Raw genomic sequence first — 13,854 nt, forward strand, 5'->3', positions numbered from 1 at the left:
CAGCCACTCTGCTGCTGTTTCAGTAGGATGCAAAGTGTACTACAGATACACTACAGATAGCTAGGTAGCTAATTGCTGTGCAATGTTGCTACTTCAACATTTAGAGAGGGCTGATTACTCTCCTGTGCAGGGGAGTCAGGTGGTATTAATGTGAATATTTGTTCAGTGAAGCCTACTGAAGCAGCTCAGATGATAATTGAGTATATTCATGTTGGACTGGTTTCAAAGCTGTGAAGCAGTGCTGGAGGGTCTACAGCCCTGTCAGATGTATAGCAGAGGTTTCAAACTGAGTACCTGCTGCTGCTTCTGCTTCTTGCCATTCTCCCTGTGCCTCCGGCAGACCTTGGTACCCCCAAGTCAAGGACATCTGATCATTCTGGAAACTGCCTTCCAAACTTCTGTTTTCAAAGTAGTGTGCTAAGGCAAGTTGGAGTAGAAATCCAGGTTTAAGTTGACAGAAGCATTAAAAATCCTAATTTGATATGAAATAACCTAAACATCAAGAATTCTGAGTCCTTGAGATGAGTTGTCTCTAAAACTTACAGTCCTGTATAAATCAAATACTTCTTTTATGTAGGAATACAAGATTAATTTTTTATTCTTTGTAGCAGACAAACTGAATTGAAGGCTGGAGGGACTGAGATTCAGGAGGATTTATTGATTGATCTGGAGCCATGTAACTCATGCACAGGTTCATTCATGCCATGTTTTGTTGAAAGAAAGCTAACAGTGGAAACCATGATGGTTCTTTTTGTTGCCCCGAGTAATAGTAACATCAAAGGACTATCAAGGAGTTTTTAAAAAACGATAAAGCAACTCAAATGATTAATTACAAAGAAAAACTCATCTGAATCTAGTGTTCTAAAGCATCATTAATATTATAACTATTGTTGACTGAAATTAGCATTCAACTTCTGTTTTTCCAGAAAATACTAAAGGAAAAGGCAGTATATAAACAGGCATTTTCTAATGCAGGACTGAATTTTGAAGCTTTTCCTTGTTCTTCAATTTAAAACGTATTAGTGGTGTTGATAAACAGACGACCTGCTGGAGGTGAAACTATATTGTCAGATTTCATTGTGGTGTAAGGCTTGTTTAATAATACACAACTAAAGTTAAATACCACATTGGTAGTGTTTAGTGTTTACTTGAGACAAGCCTCTAACTGCTTAAAAATGCTAAGCCTCAAAACACCCCTGGGAGCATAGGAAGCTAAAAGAAGATTACATGCTTTGCCTTATAGCAATAGCAGAACTGAGATTAACCAATATATTCCTGAGTTTCTGATAACTGTATTTCATCACAGTGGGGTGAGTTTGTCACAGCAAGAACTTAAATCCCAATAGCATTGGCTTCTTAAAACCTTTTTCTGAATAGAAGTCTGTATCTTTCATCTGGTAGTTCATTTGAAAGGGAAGAAGACATCATTGTGATAGATGCAGCAGTATAAAGAATTGAGAATATAAAACAACTTCCCTGGTTCCCTAGTGTTCCTGTTTTCTTCCCCATATTTTAGTTAAAGTTTTTTTGTTCTTTTAAGGCATCTGGCAGAGGCTAATCCTAAAACAGACAAAACCAGCAAGTTGAAAAAGAAATGTATGTAGAGGTATATAAATAATCCTAAAATAAAATAATTGAATCATAGAATCGTTAAGGTTGGAAAAGACCCTTAAGCTCATCGAGTCCAACCGCTAACCTATCACTGCCAAGTCCACCACTAAACCATATCCTCAAGCACCACGTCTACCCTTCTTTTAAATATCTCCATGGATGGAGACCCAACCACCTCCCTGGGCAGCCTGTTCCAATGTTTGACAACCCTTCTGGTGAAGAAGTTTTTCCTAATATCCAACCTAAGCTTCCCCTGGCGCAGCTTGAGGCCATTTCCTCTCGTCCTATTGCTTGTCACTACGGAGAAGAGACCAACCCCCGCCTTGCTACAACCTCCTTTCAGGTAGTTGCCAAATTCTGCTTAAGAGAAATTGGAAATAAAAGGTAAATGCTCCAAGCTGATTTTTTATTTGTATAGTCTGTTTCACAAAACAATTTCATTAACAAAAAAGTACCCTATTTCAAGTGTAGTGCCTTAGAGTCCAGCTCCCCTTTTGGCTCTATCTTATTCGGCTGTGTAAACTCCAGGTATGAAGGTTCTCATGGCAAAAAAATTCTGTGCCTGTATCTTAGAGGAGGTGCTGAGACTGCCACCCAGTTCCTCAGGCAAAGAAGGCAAAGATGACTCTTCTGTGCTTCATTATATCACCTGGCCATATGGTTGTATGTCCCTTGAAAACACAGTACAGGCTGTTGTGGAACAGTATCTGCTTGGAGTGGCCTTAAACAGGGATCTCATCTTGATTAGAAAAGCAGAAGCTGTGTTCTACTGGCACATTTTTTTTTCCTCCATAATTCAAGTTCAGCACAGCTATACAAGGATTGTTTTGGTCTTTAAAAAAGGAAGGTTGATACTGTCTTGTTTTCAAATGAGCCAACTGAAAGAATCAGACATGCTGTTGGACTCCTGTCTTGATAATCCCAGGAAGGACTGACTTGTCCTGTGTAGGAGTTGATTCATACTCACTCTGAATCCAAAACTTTCTTGGTGAAGGAAAAGAAGAATGTACAGCATAGTTTGAATAAAAGACTTTTTTTTTTTAATGCTGTGCTTTGTAAAATGAACATGATAAAGAAAGCTGTTGTTTTTCTATTTATTTTTTGCAATTTGGAGGTGCCAGGGCATATGGCTGGCAAGGTAGAATTGTTTATATTAGACAATTCTGTTTGGAAATAATGCATGTAACAATCTAAAACAAAACATTGCAGTGGTTTATGGAAAGGCAGGTAGTTCTACTCTTGAAAAGAAAATAAGCAAAATCACAGGACATGGGGTTTTTATATTTTACCATTAGAGAGGTCCTTGTAATAATACAGAGTAAGAAAGCATAATTTCAGATTGTAGTTTATGTCATAGCTCATGAGTCACAGACAGAGCATCAGGTTTAGTACAGCCTCTCCTATATCTTAAGTAGACATTTGAAAACTTGAGCATGTTGTTGTTCACTGTTGTGGCATATATATACCTTTCAGAGTTCAGGATATTGTCTTTGAAGTGGAGTATGTAGCCTGACTACTCAGCTGAGCACTGCAGAGCATTCTTCTAAAGACAAAATTCTAGTCCAGTCCTGTGTGTTTTGTGTTGCTGTTCTTCCCTTTCCTTCCTCGTGTGCAAGCACAGGTTTTCTGACTTTGGGAGGTACGACTTTCACATTTGTTAGAGTAACATTTGCAAGTCATTACTTACATAAATGCACAGTGTCAAATTCTCTTTCCCTAGCTGGAGCCCAGTGAAATAGGGAGTGTTGAATGATAGGAAAGACTGTGAAAATATCGCAGTCTTTTAATGGAATATCACAAAATGGCATTTGCAAATATGGGGCATTCTCTGCAGTAAGAGGATGTGCACCCTTCCTCATACCGTGCCCTTGCAGCGCAGCTTCTGTGTGGACATTACATAATAGAAACACCCTCCTTCGCAGGAAAAATAACCATGACTTCATTCGGAGAGTGGTGGGTATGGTCAAAGGCACCCTGTATTTTATGTATAAAATTCCATTAAAGGTACGAGAGAGCAGGCTAGACATTCATCAAACAGTTTTCCAGAACGTATGCTGTAATATAAATTAATACAAATTGTGTTACATAAGTTGCTGCTGAAAGGAAATGCGAAAAATGTTCAGATTGAGGTTTTTAATCAGTGGATTTATTAACATTTTAATGTATGACTACTTACTGCATTTTCCCCTAATCATCTTTACATTAATTGATTGCATCTGCTTCTAGATAACTGGGCTCTGATGTCATTTCACTTGAACTGAGTGAGGTCAGTAAAGTGTCTGAGAATAAGAAGGCATTTCTCTTCTTCAACTTCTAGTGCAGTCAGCTGCCCGTATTCAGAGATGAACCTGAACAAAGAAAGCCTGTTACCTGACCGGTTGAGCGGCGAGATGCCTGCAGCCAGTCCTGTCCCCAGAAACAGAAAAGTGGAAGCAAGTGAAAGATCCACCTCTCCTGTAATCAAGTAATAACGGTTGAAGCGATGTCCGTGACTAACAGCAGCACTTTATTTCAGTGTTCTGCAACGTAATTTTTAGTTGTGTAATGGCTGAATGGTTTCAGAAGGGCCTGCCTATTTATTTACATTTTCATTTACAGGGAAGAAATGGTTTCATCAGTGCTTATTGAAAAGGTCACCGAGCTGTCAAGCACTGATACTGATTTTACTGTGTATGATTTAATGAGAGTTCGGTTTCATATTCAGTGTAACTATCTAGACTACTAAGTGGTTAATTGGAATTTAAAATGGATTGTTTGCCAGTTGGTTTCACTTAAGAAAATGATTTATTTATGTTTCTTTTATTTGCTAGGGTGGCCTTATTGGCGTGACTGTAAATTAATATTGCTCTTTGAAGAATAGCCACTGTAAATTTGGTCATTATTGTGGGAGTAAGGAATCAAATTACTGGGAGTGAGTTTTGCAGGAGCGATGCTAAAGTCTGTAGCTGAATCTTCTGGCAGGAGCACCGGGAAAAACCAAAGGGATGCGATACCAAGATGAGGATTTTCAGATTATGATTTTCTGTCAGAAGTTGTGGACACTGACTCCTGTGCTTATTCTGGGCTGTGGGGATACATGGAGAATTTAAGAAGAAAGGGAAGAGAAGAGAGGGTTTCCATTCTTTTCAAGGGCTACATTAATGTAAATGTGAAAATGTGAATGCTCATAGTAAACATTTCCACTTGCCACTGTAAAGACCGTATATTTTCCGTAGATAGTATTTTAAATTACATTCTCAGGCAGTTTCACCTTCATGCCTTAAAAACCAAAATATGGAGCTGTCAAAGGGCTCTGCCTGGTTCAGTTGTTCTTACAAATGTAGGGTTGTGGAAAACTGAAGTGACTTAACTACCCTCTGACGGGTAGGCTGGGTACCGTCCCAGTGAAGCCAGTAACAGTTTGAGCCATGTCCTCGGTGGCAGGGGCTGTGTCAAATGTCCCAACTAAGAGACTGCGCAGTGGTGTATCCTAGAATGGAGGAAAATGATACTTCAGCATTTTCCTGTGTTACAAATATTTGAAGTGGATAGCTTATTATCAAAAGTAACATTAGGTAAATTCTGTTCCTGTTGAATTGCCTAAACGTTTTGCCTCTGATTTCATGGGTAAGAGAGTTACGTATTGTGATTTCTGGAAATCCCAGGTATACAGTTCTGTTGGTGGCAAGTGAAAAACTTCTGTGTATTTCTTAAAACAGACAAAAACCTTGTGTACCTTCAATTACACTAATGACTCTACTCATAGATAAAATAAGTTGAACAACGACTCAGCTGCTTTCGGTTTTAAACATTTTGTTAATTTGTTTTGAACAGTGACAGAAAATGCCCCAGCCCTGGACACGTAGGTATGAAATCTTCAGCTCACAATCGATCATGTGGGAAAACTGTACCAGAAACAGCTAAGCAGGAAGATGCGGAAAGTAAATCTTGCAAGAAGCCCCTGTTATGTGATGTGAAAGAAAAGAAGGCACCTGGGTAACTATCAGTTTCTTTCGAAGTACAGGTTGTTTGGAGTTGTCTGTTTAAAATGCAACTTACCAGTGATTTGTCTGTGGAACTCTTGGAAGCAGTGCGGAAGGAGATGGATGTTCTTCATCTGTCTTTGTATTAAAAATAGGGGGGAAGGGGGTGTCACGGTGTGTTTACGAAATAAGAAATGCATATCAGAGAGGAGAGGAAAATTCCTACAAGACTGAGAAATTACTTGAAATTGAGATCCTTCTTCCTTACCTCTGTGTACAAAAAAGCTATTGTGTATGTACAAATATGTGCATACATTTAAAAATGAAAAGCAATTCCTTGACTCTCAGGATTTGGAGTATGTTTTTGACAAAAAATGACATGAGATACTTTCCAGTGCAAGCTTGGAAACTAATATTTATGGTGTAAAAAGGCTATCTTTGAAACTAAAAAGATATAATTCAGTGTTTTCATGAGGATATGTGAGGCAATAGGGTTCCCTACATTTTTAATTAGTTACAGTATCAGTGCACTATTTTATTGGCTATTTTCATACAGTAATAGAAGATACCCTGCAACGAGAAGTGTCGTTTGTTATGTATTTACGTCAGTTACATAATCGTGTGTTCATAATATATGAACTGTGTTAGCATTAATAGTATCTTGAGAGACTTCAGAGAGTTACTGTTACATGGTAAATACCTCACAGTAAAGCTGAAGATTGAAACTTAACTGTTTTATTAAGAATCAATTAAATCCTCTGAACTCCTCTGCAAGATTTTTTTTTTTAACTTTTTTTTACAAATTGGGTTATCAAGATCTGGCAGTATTTTATGATTTCCCTTCCTTTTTCCATAGATTCTTTTTTTCTTTACTGAACTATTACTGACTTTTTCCTTTATTCCAAAAACCTATGCTAAATAAAATTTAATGGGTAGCTTTTTGCATCTTTTAAAATTGGCCAGCTTTTCTTTATAACATTTTTTCACATTATTTCAATCAGGTGATATTGTTCAAGTTACATTGAAAAAGATCTAGTAGGAGCATCAAGCAGTGGTGATGCAATTCCCATACCACAAATAAACAGCATTCAGTAGTCATACTAAAGTGAATTTAAACAGCAAAAAAAAAAAAAAAAGACAGAAGACAGTTTCATGTGTATCTTTGAAATAACGTGTGTTAAATAATAGTTGTCATTCATCAAACTTCAACTTTACAGACTCTTCAAGTTAATTTTTTTTGTCTTAAATTTTTTAGAGGGTGTTATCTTTATGAAGACCTAAATAACCAGTAGGTGTGCTATCTGTTCACTGTATTGAGTCATTTTCATTAAGGGAATAACAGCCTTGTGCCAACTTTGAACTGCCCAGAGGCTTTGCAGTTTGTATTTGAACTGTTTGAATACACTGATGACTGTGCATTTTATCATGTAGCTTTCCTTGTTCTTTGTGTACGCAGCATAGTTAGAGAGGACTTGTAGTTGAACAAACTTCCTTTGAAAAAGGCATGAGAAACAGTGTTCACAACTTTGTGTATATGTGAACCGCTGGAGTTATAAAACATTGAGCATCTAGTTATTGCAATACCCAGTGGATCTTTTTAGATGTGTATTCAAAGTACACATGCATAATTGAAGACATAGTTACATAGACTTGTGTGCTCTTTGGCTGCTGAGCTTGTAGTGTGGATTTAATTATGTTTGACTTCAGTACAGTTGTGTATACCTACCTTCATATTCTGGGTAATCTTGTTTCATAGAAGTCCTTCATCAAGGAACCAACCACATATGAAACCAACCATGAGATTTATTTTGTTGTGTTAAGTCTAAGCGGTACCCAGCTAATCTGCAGTTCCACTTACTCCTTTGTTTTTTTTAAACTAGTAAGAGGTATCTGTGAATACAAACTATTCTGCAAGAAAACTTCATTTTGCAATAATATGTATGTAAATACTGAAGTCTGTCTCTCTGGAACATTCCTGAGATTAAAATTCAAGATAAAAATTACATGCCTCCAGCATATTCAATTTTAATTTGAAAGTATCTTTATACCATATTCAGAGTAGCAAAAGAATTTCACTGTAATAGGAGTTCCACTATGGAAATATTGACAGTGAAGAAACATGAACACTCAGACTTGGGAATCAAATGGTACTACTACTTAAAAGAAAATTCAGTTTATCTTCCAGCCCCTTCCCCAAAACCTTCAATTCATGATACTATCTTGTATTTTACTAGTGAGATAAAATTTCTGGATGTATGTTGCTATGAAAATCATCCTCAAGAAAATAGGAAGATACATGTTTACTCACAGGTTTTGGTGATCTCTCTCTTCCTTATGTTGAATTACAGTAATCATTTACTTTGGCTTTGGAATTAATTGCACTACTTTGTAGTATCTTACTTCAGAAGTTTTCTGTGTTTGTGGAGGTTAGGAAAATAATTTTTAAGTAAAGAAATGCAGGTGATATTTCTGAGGAAGATGCTGCGGAGAGGTCCTTTGTGATACAAGCAGTCATGCCTGCTGTAAGCGTTCCACTGGCATTTCTTGTCATGTACCACTATTCTTTGTGTCCTACCAAAGGGTGGATTTTCCAATCTGTTGTGTTCATCTTGCACCATTAATAGTGTGTTAAATATGTTCCTGCTGATGTCGGTGAATTTGGAGCTCCTAGCTGATCTATTCCTAAATGCTTACTTGTATTTAATAGTATAAATAGTATTTAATACAGAAATCGTATTTAATAGTGTAAATGTAGACAATGGAATTAAACAGGTCTGTTTCTTCTGTGTATTTGTGTTTTGAGGTTAGCTAATCTTGGTGTCTAACGAGGTGTTAAGCTACAGTTTGGCTTTTTTTCTATGGGACATTTGTAAAGGGGTTTTTGTTGACTGCTTCTCTGGTAGATAGTAAAGCATGAGTTCATGTAGCAGGCTTTCTTGTAGTCTTGACTTCAACTGTCTGGTGCCTATTTTTAGAAAATGTTCATTATGTACTTAGTATCTCTGAGATCTCTGCATCTGTGATGGTTTAGTAAGAATTGGCCAAAGTCTTCTCAAGTCCTTAAAAGCAGAGGAAACAAATACACACGTAATATCAGCAAGTTCATACAAGCTTCATTTCTGTAAGAAACCAGGCTGGAAGTACCTTCTGAAGGCAGAGTTTGCAGAGCTTCCCAGGGGTCAACTTTAAGATGCAAATACACCCACCAGCCTTTGAGAAGTTCTTGTATTTCTACCTCACTTGCCCCATTTTTCTCAACAGGGGGAAGCTGTTCCCTCTTTGCAGAAGTTTGGGCTGGCAAAGCTGAGGGAACAGCCACAGGCAGCACGCAAAGAGTGGTTCTTCTGGCTGGATAGCAAGTAATGAAAAAACAGTAACAAAAGAATACAGATCTTTTCAGTGGGATCATTAACAGCTGCACAACAGTGTGTCAGTATAGTACAGGAGTTGGGATGGGGTGAAGATGAAGGTTGGGCAGAGAAAAAGGAGTAGATGTTGTTTCAGTCAGCTCCTGAAAATGGCCTGGATAACCGGCAAGCCTTTGTGGGATATGCAGCTATATATGTGTTCTTTACTCTTCCCATCTTCTGCCGTGGACACATCCGATGCCTTCATTTGTGCATTTCCCAGTTTCAGTTATGAAGTCAAGTGTGTTGATATGATTTATATAATCTTAGTTTGCATTACTCCCGAGCCTCCATTGCAAAATTCATGTCAGTAGCCATGCCATCTGTGTCAGAAATTAGATCCTCTCTTTTTTTTTAATTTTATGATGATACAACATCCTTTGTGAGGGAATCCTGGTGTGTTAATAGCATTGTTAGCAAGAAATGTCATCGTGCTTGGTGATTTTTATGATGTGTTAATAAAAAATTAAAATCATATTTTTCTCAGTGGAATACTACAAACAAAGGACTCCATAAAGAACAAAGAGTGTGAGGAAGCGGAGACAGAAGAGAAGCTGATCATTTCAAATGAAATTAAAGGTAAGTTGGCAGTCCTTCATTTGTTTCATATTAAAACCTGCAGAACTGAAGAAGTGTGATATTCCTTGAAATTCTTCATGGAACTGCATTGCAACTTATTTTCCGAATTAACTATTTGTGTCCAAAAATTTCTTGACGTCAAGACTTGTAACATTTTGTTTCTTTATCTTGTAATCATCAAGGGCTTTGCCAAGAACCTTATTGCAGTTGTAAAGATGAGTTCAAACAAATACTGGTATAAAGTTTTGTTGCAAGAATATTTTTCTACTGACCTAAAAATAAGTAATCCAACCAGCCTGAGTTGCAAAGGTATAACGTTCACTATTGCTTCAAAAGTGTAGTGAAAGTTAAAACATTTAAATATTACAGGCATAATGCAAAGTTAAGGTGACGTACTCAGCACAGCCTCAGTCTGCTGTCCAGTCTGATACTTTCCAGGAGCCCATGTGCAGAACGGGCCCTTTATTTTTCATGAGAGTAACAGAGGGATGGCTAAAATTTTTACTTCACTGGAAAACTGGAGACAGTCCAGTGGAGGGCCACCAAGATGATAAGGTGATTGAAGGACTTGATGTATAAAGAAAGTGTGAAGGAATTTGGGAAGGGAAGGCTTGGAGGAGTCTAGTCACAGTGCTCCGGTAACTGAAAGGTAGTTACAGAGAAGATGGGTATACTGTCTCCTCCAGGATGCACAGTGATGCGCTAAAAAGGGAACGGACACAAGTTGCTTTGCGGGGAATTCTGTCTCAGTGTAAGGAGGAAACTTCTCACCGTGAGAACAAATGGAATAGGCTGCCCAGAAAAGAGGTGGAATCTCTTGTGCCGGAAATATTTAGGACTTGGTCTGACAGGTCCCTGGATAACTTAGTCTAATGCCCCGCTCTGAACAGAAGGTTCCGTCATACAGTCTCCAAAGGTGCCTTCCAGCATGGACTTTTCTTTGGTTCAGTGATTCTGTGTGGTTCTGTGTACTGCTGTGTCAAAACTCTCGGCTGTTCACTGGTCCAGCTGGACAGATTGAGGTGGCTGTTCATTATCCATTTTTTAGCCTCATTGTTTAGAAACAATACAGTGCAAATCCGTCACAGTCTTATATTTGATAATTATTTTGCGTGTGTGAAACTTAGTGTGTCAGGCTAGTTACTGGATTAAGTCAGTGCATTGTTCCAGTGCAGCTTTTGCCACAATGATTTTATTAATTCATGCAAGTTCAGCGAGAAGCTAAATGTCTTAATTTCGTAATTTAATTCCTTAAATTTTCAGATTTTTTTCTTCAGCAATTTTTCATGCGACACAAAATTTGTAAGGCTTTCGTCAAAAGTCTTGAGGCTTGAGTAGCTGTGATTCTTTATGGGCTACATTTCTTACCTTTTAAGTGAGTTCATCCTTGTAAAACCCAGGAAATTCTTTGAGACTAGTAGACTATTGCGCAAACATAAAATTCAGGTAGTGTTTTATTTTTCATTATTAACCTCTGATACATTTCTTTTATCTTAAAACATTGTCTGCCAGTGCTTTTCAGATAGATCTAAGAGGCACTCTGGAGAGCATGTGAGGTATGAAAGATTCCATCTGTTACAAGAGCTGTGCAAAGTTACAGTGTTTTGAAATATTATGTAGTTCAGAATTCTGGAGAAAATGAAGCATTAAAAGAAGAATCTCTCTACAGCAGATTAAAGAAAGAGAGGTTTTGGTAATTTGGAGTATTTTGCTTCAGCAGAATGTGGAAACACACTGTCTTGATGTTGACTTTGCATTATTGTCATGGTTTAACCCCAGCTCAGCACCACACAGCTGCTCACTCACTTCCCCCCAGCAGTATAGGGGAATGAACCTGAAGAGTAAAAGTGAGAAAACTCCTGGGTTGAGATAGAGACAGTTTAATAGGTAAAGCAAAAGCCATGCATGCAATCAAAGCAAAACAAGGAATTCATTCACTGCTTCCCATCAGCAGGCAGGCGTTCAGCCATCTCCAGGAAAGCAGGGCTCCAACATGTGTAATGGTTACTTGGGAAGACAAATGCCATCACTCTGAATATTCCCCCCCTTCCTTCTTCCTCCCCCAGCTTTATATGCTGAGCATGCTGTCACATGGTGTGGGATACCCCTTTGGTCAGCTGGGATCAGCTGTCCCAGCTGTGTCCCCTCCCAGCTCCTTGTGCACCCCCAGCCTGCTCGCTGGTGGGGTGGGCTGAGAGGCAGAAAAGGCCCTGACTCTGTGTAAGCACTGCTCAGCAGTAACTAAAGCATCCCTGTGTTATTGACACTGTGTTCAGCACAAATCCAAAACATATCCCATACGAGCTGCTATGAAGAGAATTAACTCTATCCCAGCCAAAACCAGGACAATTGCATAACACAATACAAAAATTTTTAAAATCAAATTGTTCAGAGTCTTTTAAATTGTCTGCAGTTTTTCTTTTGTTATAAGAAAACTGGCCTGATTTTGTGAAGCATTTTGAGTTTGGCAGAATTGACTACTTTGATAAAGTTACACCAACAAGCTGTGCTTACTAGGATACGTTTCTGTGTAGGATCTTGCATGATTAGATTTATAGAACTAGAACACTTCCTTATGTTATTCTTTAACAAAGTTACCGTTTTTACCTCCTTTTTGTACACATAATTTTGTGCTATTATTTCCTTAAATGTGCCATAATACTTAATCTTTAGGATGAAAATGGATCATTGAGTTCTTGCAATCATAGTAATGGAAAGCTCAAGCTAAAATAATTGCAGTTGGGCAGACTTCTGTGAACTGTGACTGCTGCTACCTGTGCTTGTTACCCTATTTTTCCTGCATGTCACTTACATTATTGTTCTTCAACCTACTTTTGCCATACTCACTTCTCTATTGATATTTTATAAAAAATATGTACTGCTATCTTCCCTTTTTTTTGAGAATGATTATTTGGAGCTAAAGAATTCCACTGAAATCATGGCCCCTTCATATGGACACAAATCCTGTGCTTAAAACTCGATACATGCTAGGAACTAGAACATGCAGGAGGGAATGAACAGTGTTAATGGTCTCTCATTAATGCCAGAAAGTGTTTGCCATTTAGCTTCTTTGAAACATTAAGTTACATATTGTTGATAGGTAACTCACTAAGAAGATAGAGATGAATTAAGGAAGATGTGGTTCAGGGAGAAGGATAAGAAGGTGGCATTAAGTATGAAGAATATAGAGGCAGGTGGGCTGATGCTGAAGCAAAATGTCAGCAAAGAACAGTGGTCAGGGTTAAAAGTGAACTTTCGGCATCTGGCTCTGCTGTCTTGCATGGAGCTGGCAAGCAGATTTTGTTTCTTTACTCAAGTGTTTCAAGCAGCTCTTTGTGGTTCTGTGATGAAACTGGCTAACCCATGGTGCACCTCAAGTTACTGTTCTCCTAAATGTCTGAATTGAGACATAAATTGGAGTACATCACATATTTTCTCTGGCCCACAAACACAGATTGCCTCTCCCTGCCTCTCAGCACAGATTTTTCATCTGGAATTGTTAGGATTTGACACCGCTGTGAACTATTGATGATAGAGACATATGGGATAGATAGATAACCTTAGCTGTTATGGCTGGTACTTGCTATGCATGTACCTATATGCTCCTACATATACATATGTTTAAACACGGATGAAAATGGGAGTGCAATTTGCTTGGAATTTTCTTCACGCACTATCGTCATCTGCTATTTATGTTACAATATCAATGTATTACATGTTCTGCAAATGGAAAACAAGAAAAAAAAGCTAAATACTTACATTTTCAACTCTTAAGAAACCTTTTCTAGAAAGAAAAAACGGGAATAAGGGTGAGGAGGGGATTCAAGGGAACAGTGAGAAAGATACTGTTCGGTAAAATAGGCTTTACATTCAGCATGCTTGCTGCCTTGCAAGATTCTTCCCTTTCTCACTCACGAGACTCCTTTCTCACTGAGATTACTAGTGGTAGTAGAAGCTTGAAGGAACAGTTGAAGAATAACAGGGAAGTGTAAGCAGACGTTTAGGGAACTCACTTCCATGAGTAAGAGTATGATACTAGAAAAATATTAAGGAGTCTATTTAAAAATTTAATCAGTGGACTGACAGTACTGACTAAATGGCTTTAGAGTCAACTTCCGAATAATCAACATTGTTATAAAATGAGGATAAGTTTTGAAAGTAACAAAAACTTAAGCTAGAGGAGCAGAACAACACAAGTGAACATAATCATATCCTATATTGGCCACATTATATATTCTAGACCAGTCCCACTGTGCTGGCAAAAATCTATAATAGGAGTTTGTGCCCTAGTTGTT

The 13,854-nt window shown here is 38.0% G+C and overlaps 1 protein-coding gene across 7 annotated transcripts in view; it reads left to right on the plus strand.

Moving 5' to 3' along the window:
* Nucleotides 1-13,854, plus strand: part of L3MBTL3 (L3MBTL histone methyl-lysine binding protein 3) — an 85,554-nt gene that overhangs the window by 64,985 nt on the left and 6,715 nt on the right. For all 7 annotated transcript variants that reach the window (XM_075087607.1, XM_075087611.1, XM_075087610.1 and 4 more), the window contains 3 exons: nucleotides 3,929-4,075; nucleotides 5,425-5,586; nucleotides 9,468-9,559. In XM_075087607.1, coding sequence (XP_074943708.1) covers nucleotides 3,929-4,075; nucleotides 5,425-5,586; nucleotides 9,468-9,559 — 401 coding nt within the window. The remainder of the gene's footprint in view (nucleotides 1-3,928; nucleotides 4,076-5,424; nucleotides 5,587-9,467; nucleotides 9,560-13,854) is intronic.

The sequence above is a fragment of the Phalacrocorax aristotelis genome, chromosome 3 (assembly GCF_949628215.1).
Source record: "Phalacrocorax aristotelis chromosome 3, bGulAri2.1, whole genome shotgun sequence".
Taxonomy (NCBI): domain Eukaryota; kingdom Metazoa; phylum Chordata; class Aves; order Suliformes; family Phalacrocoracidae; genus Phalacrocorax; species Phalacrocorax aristotelis.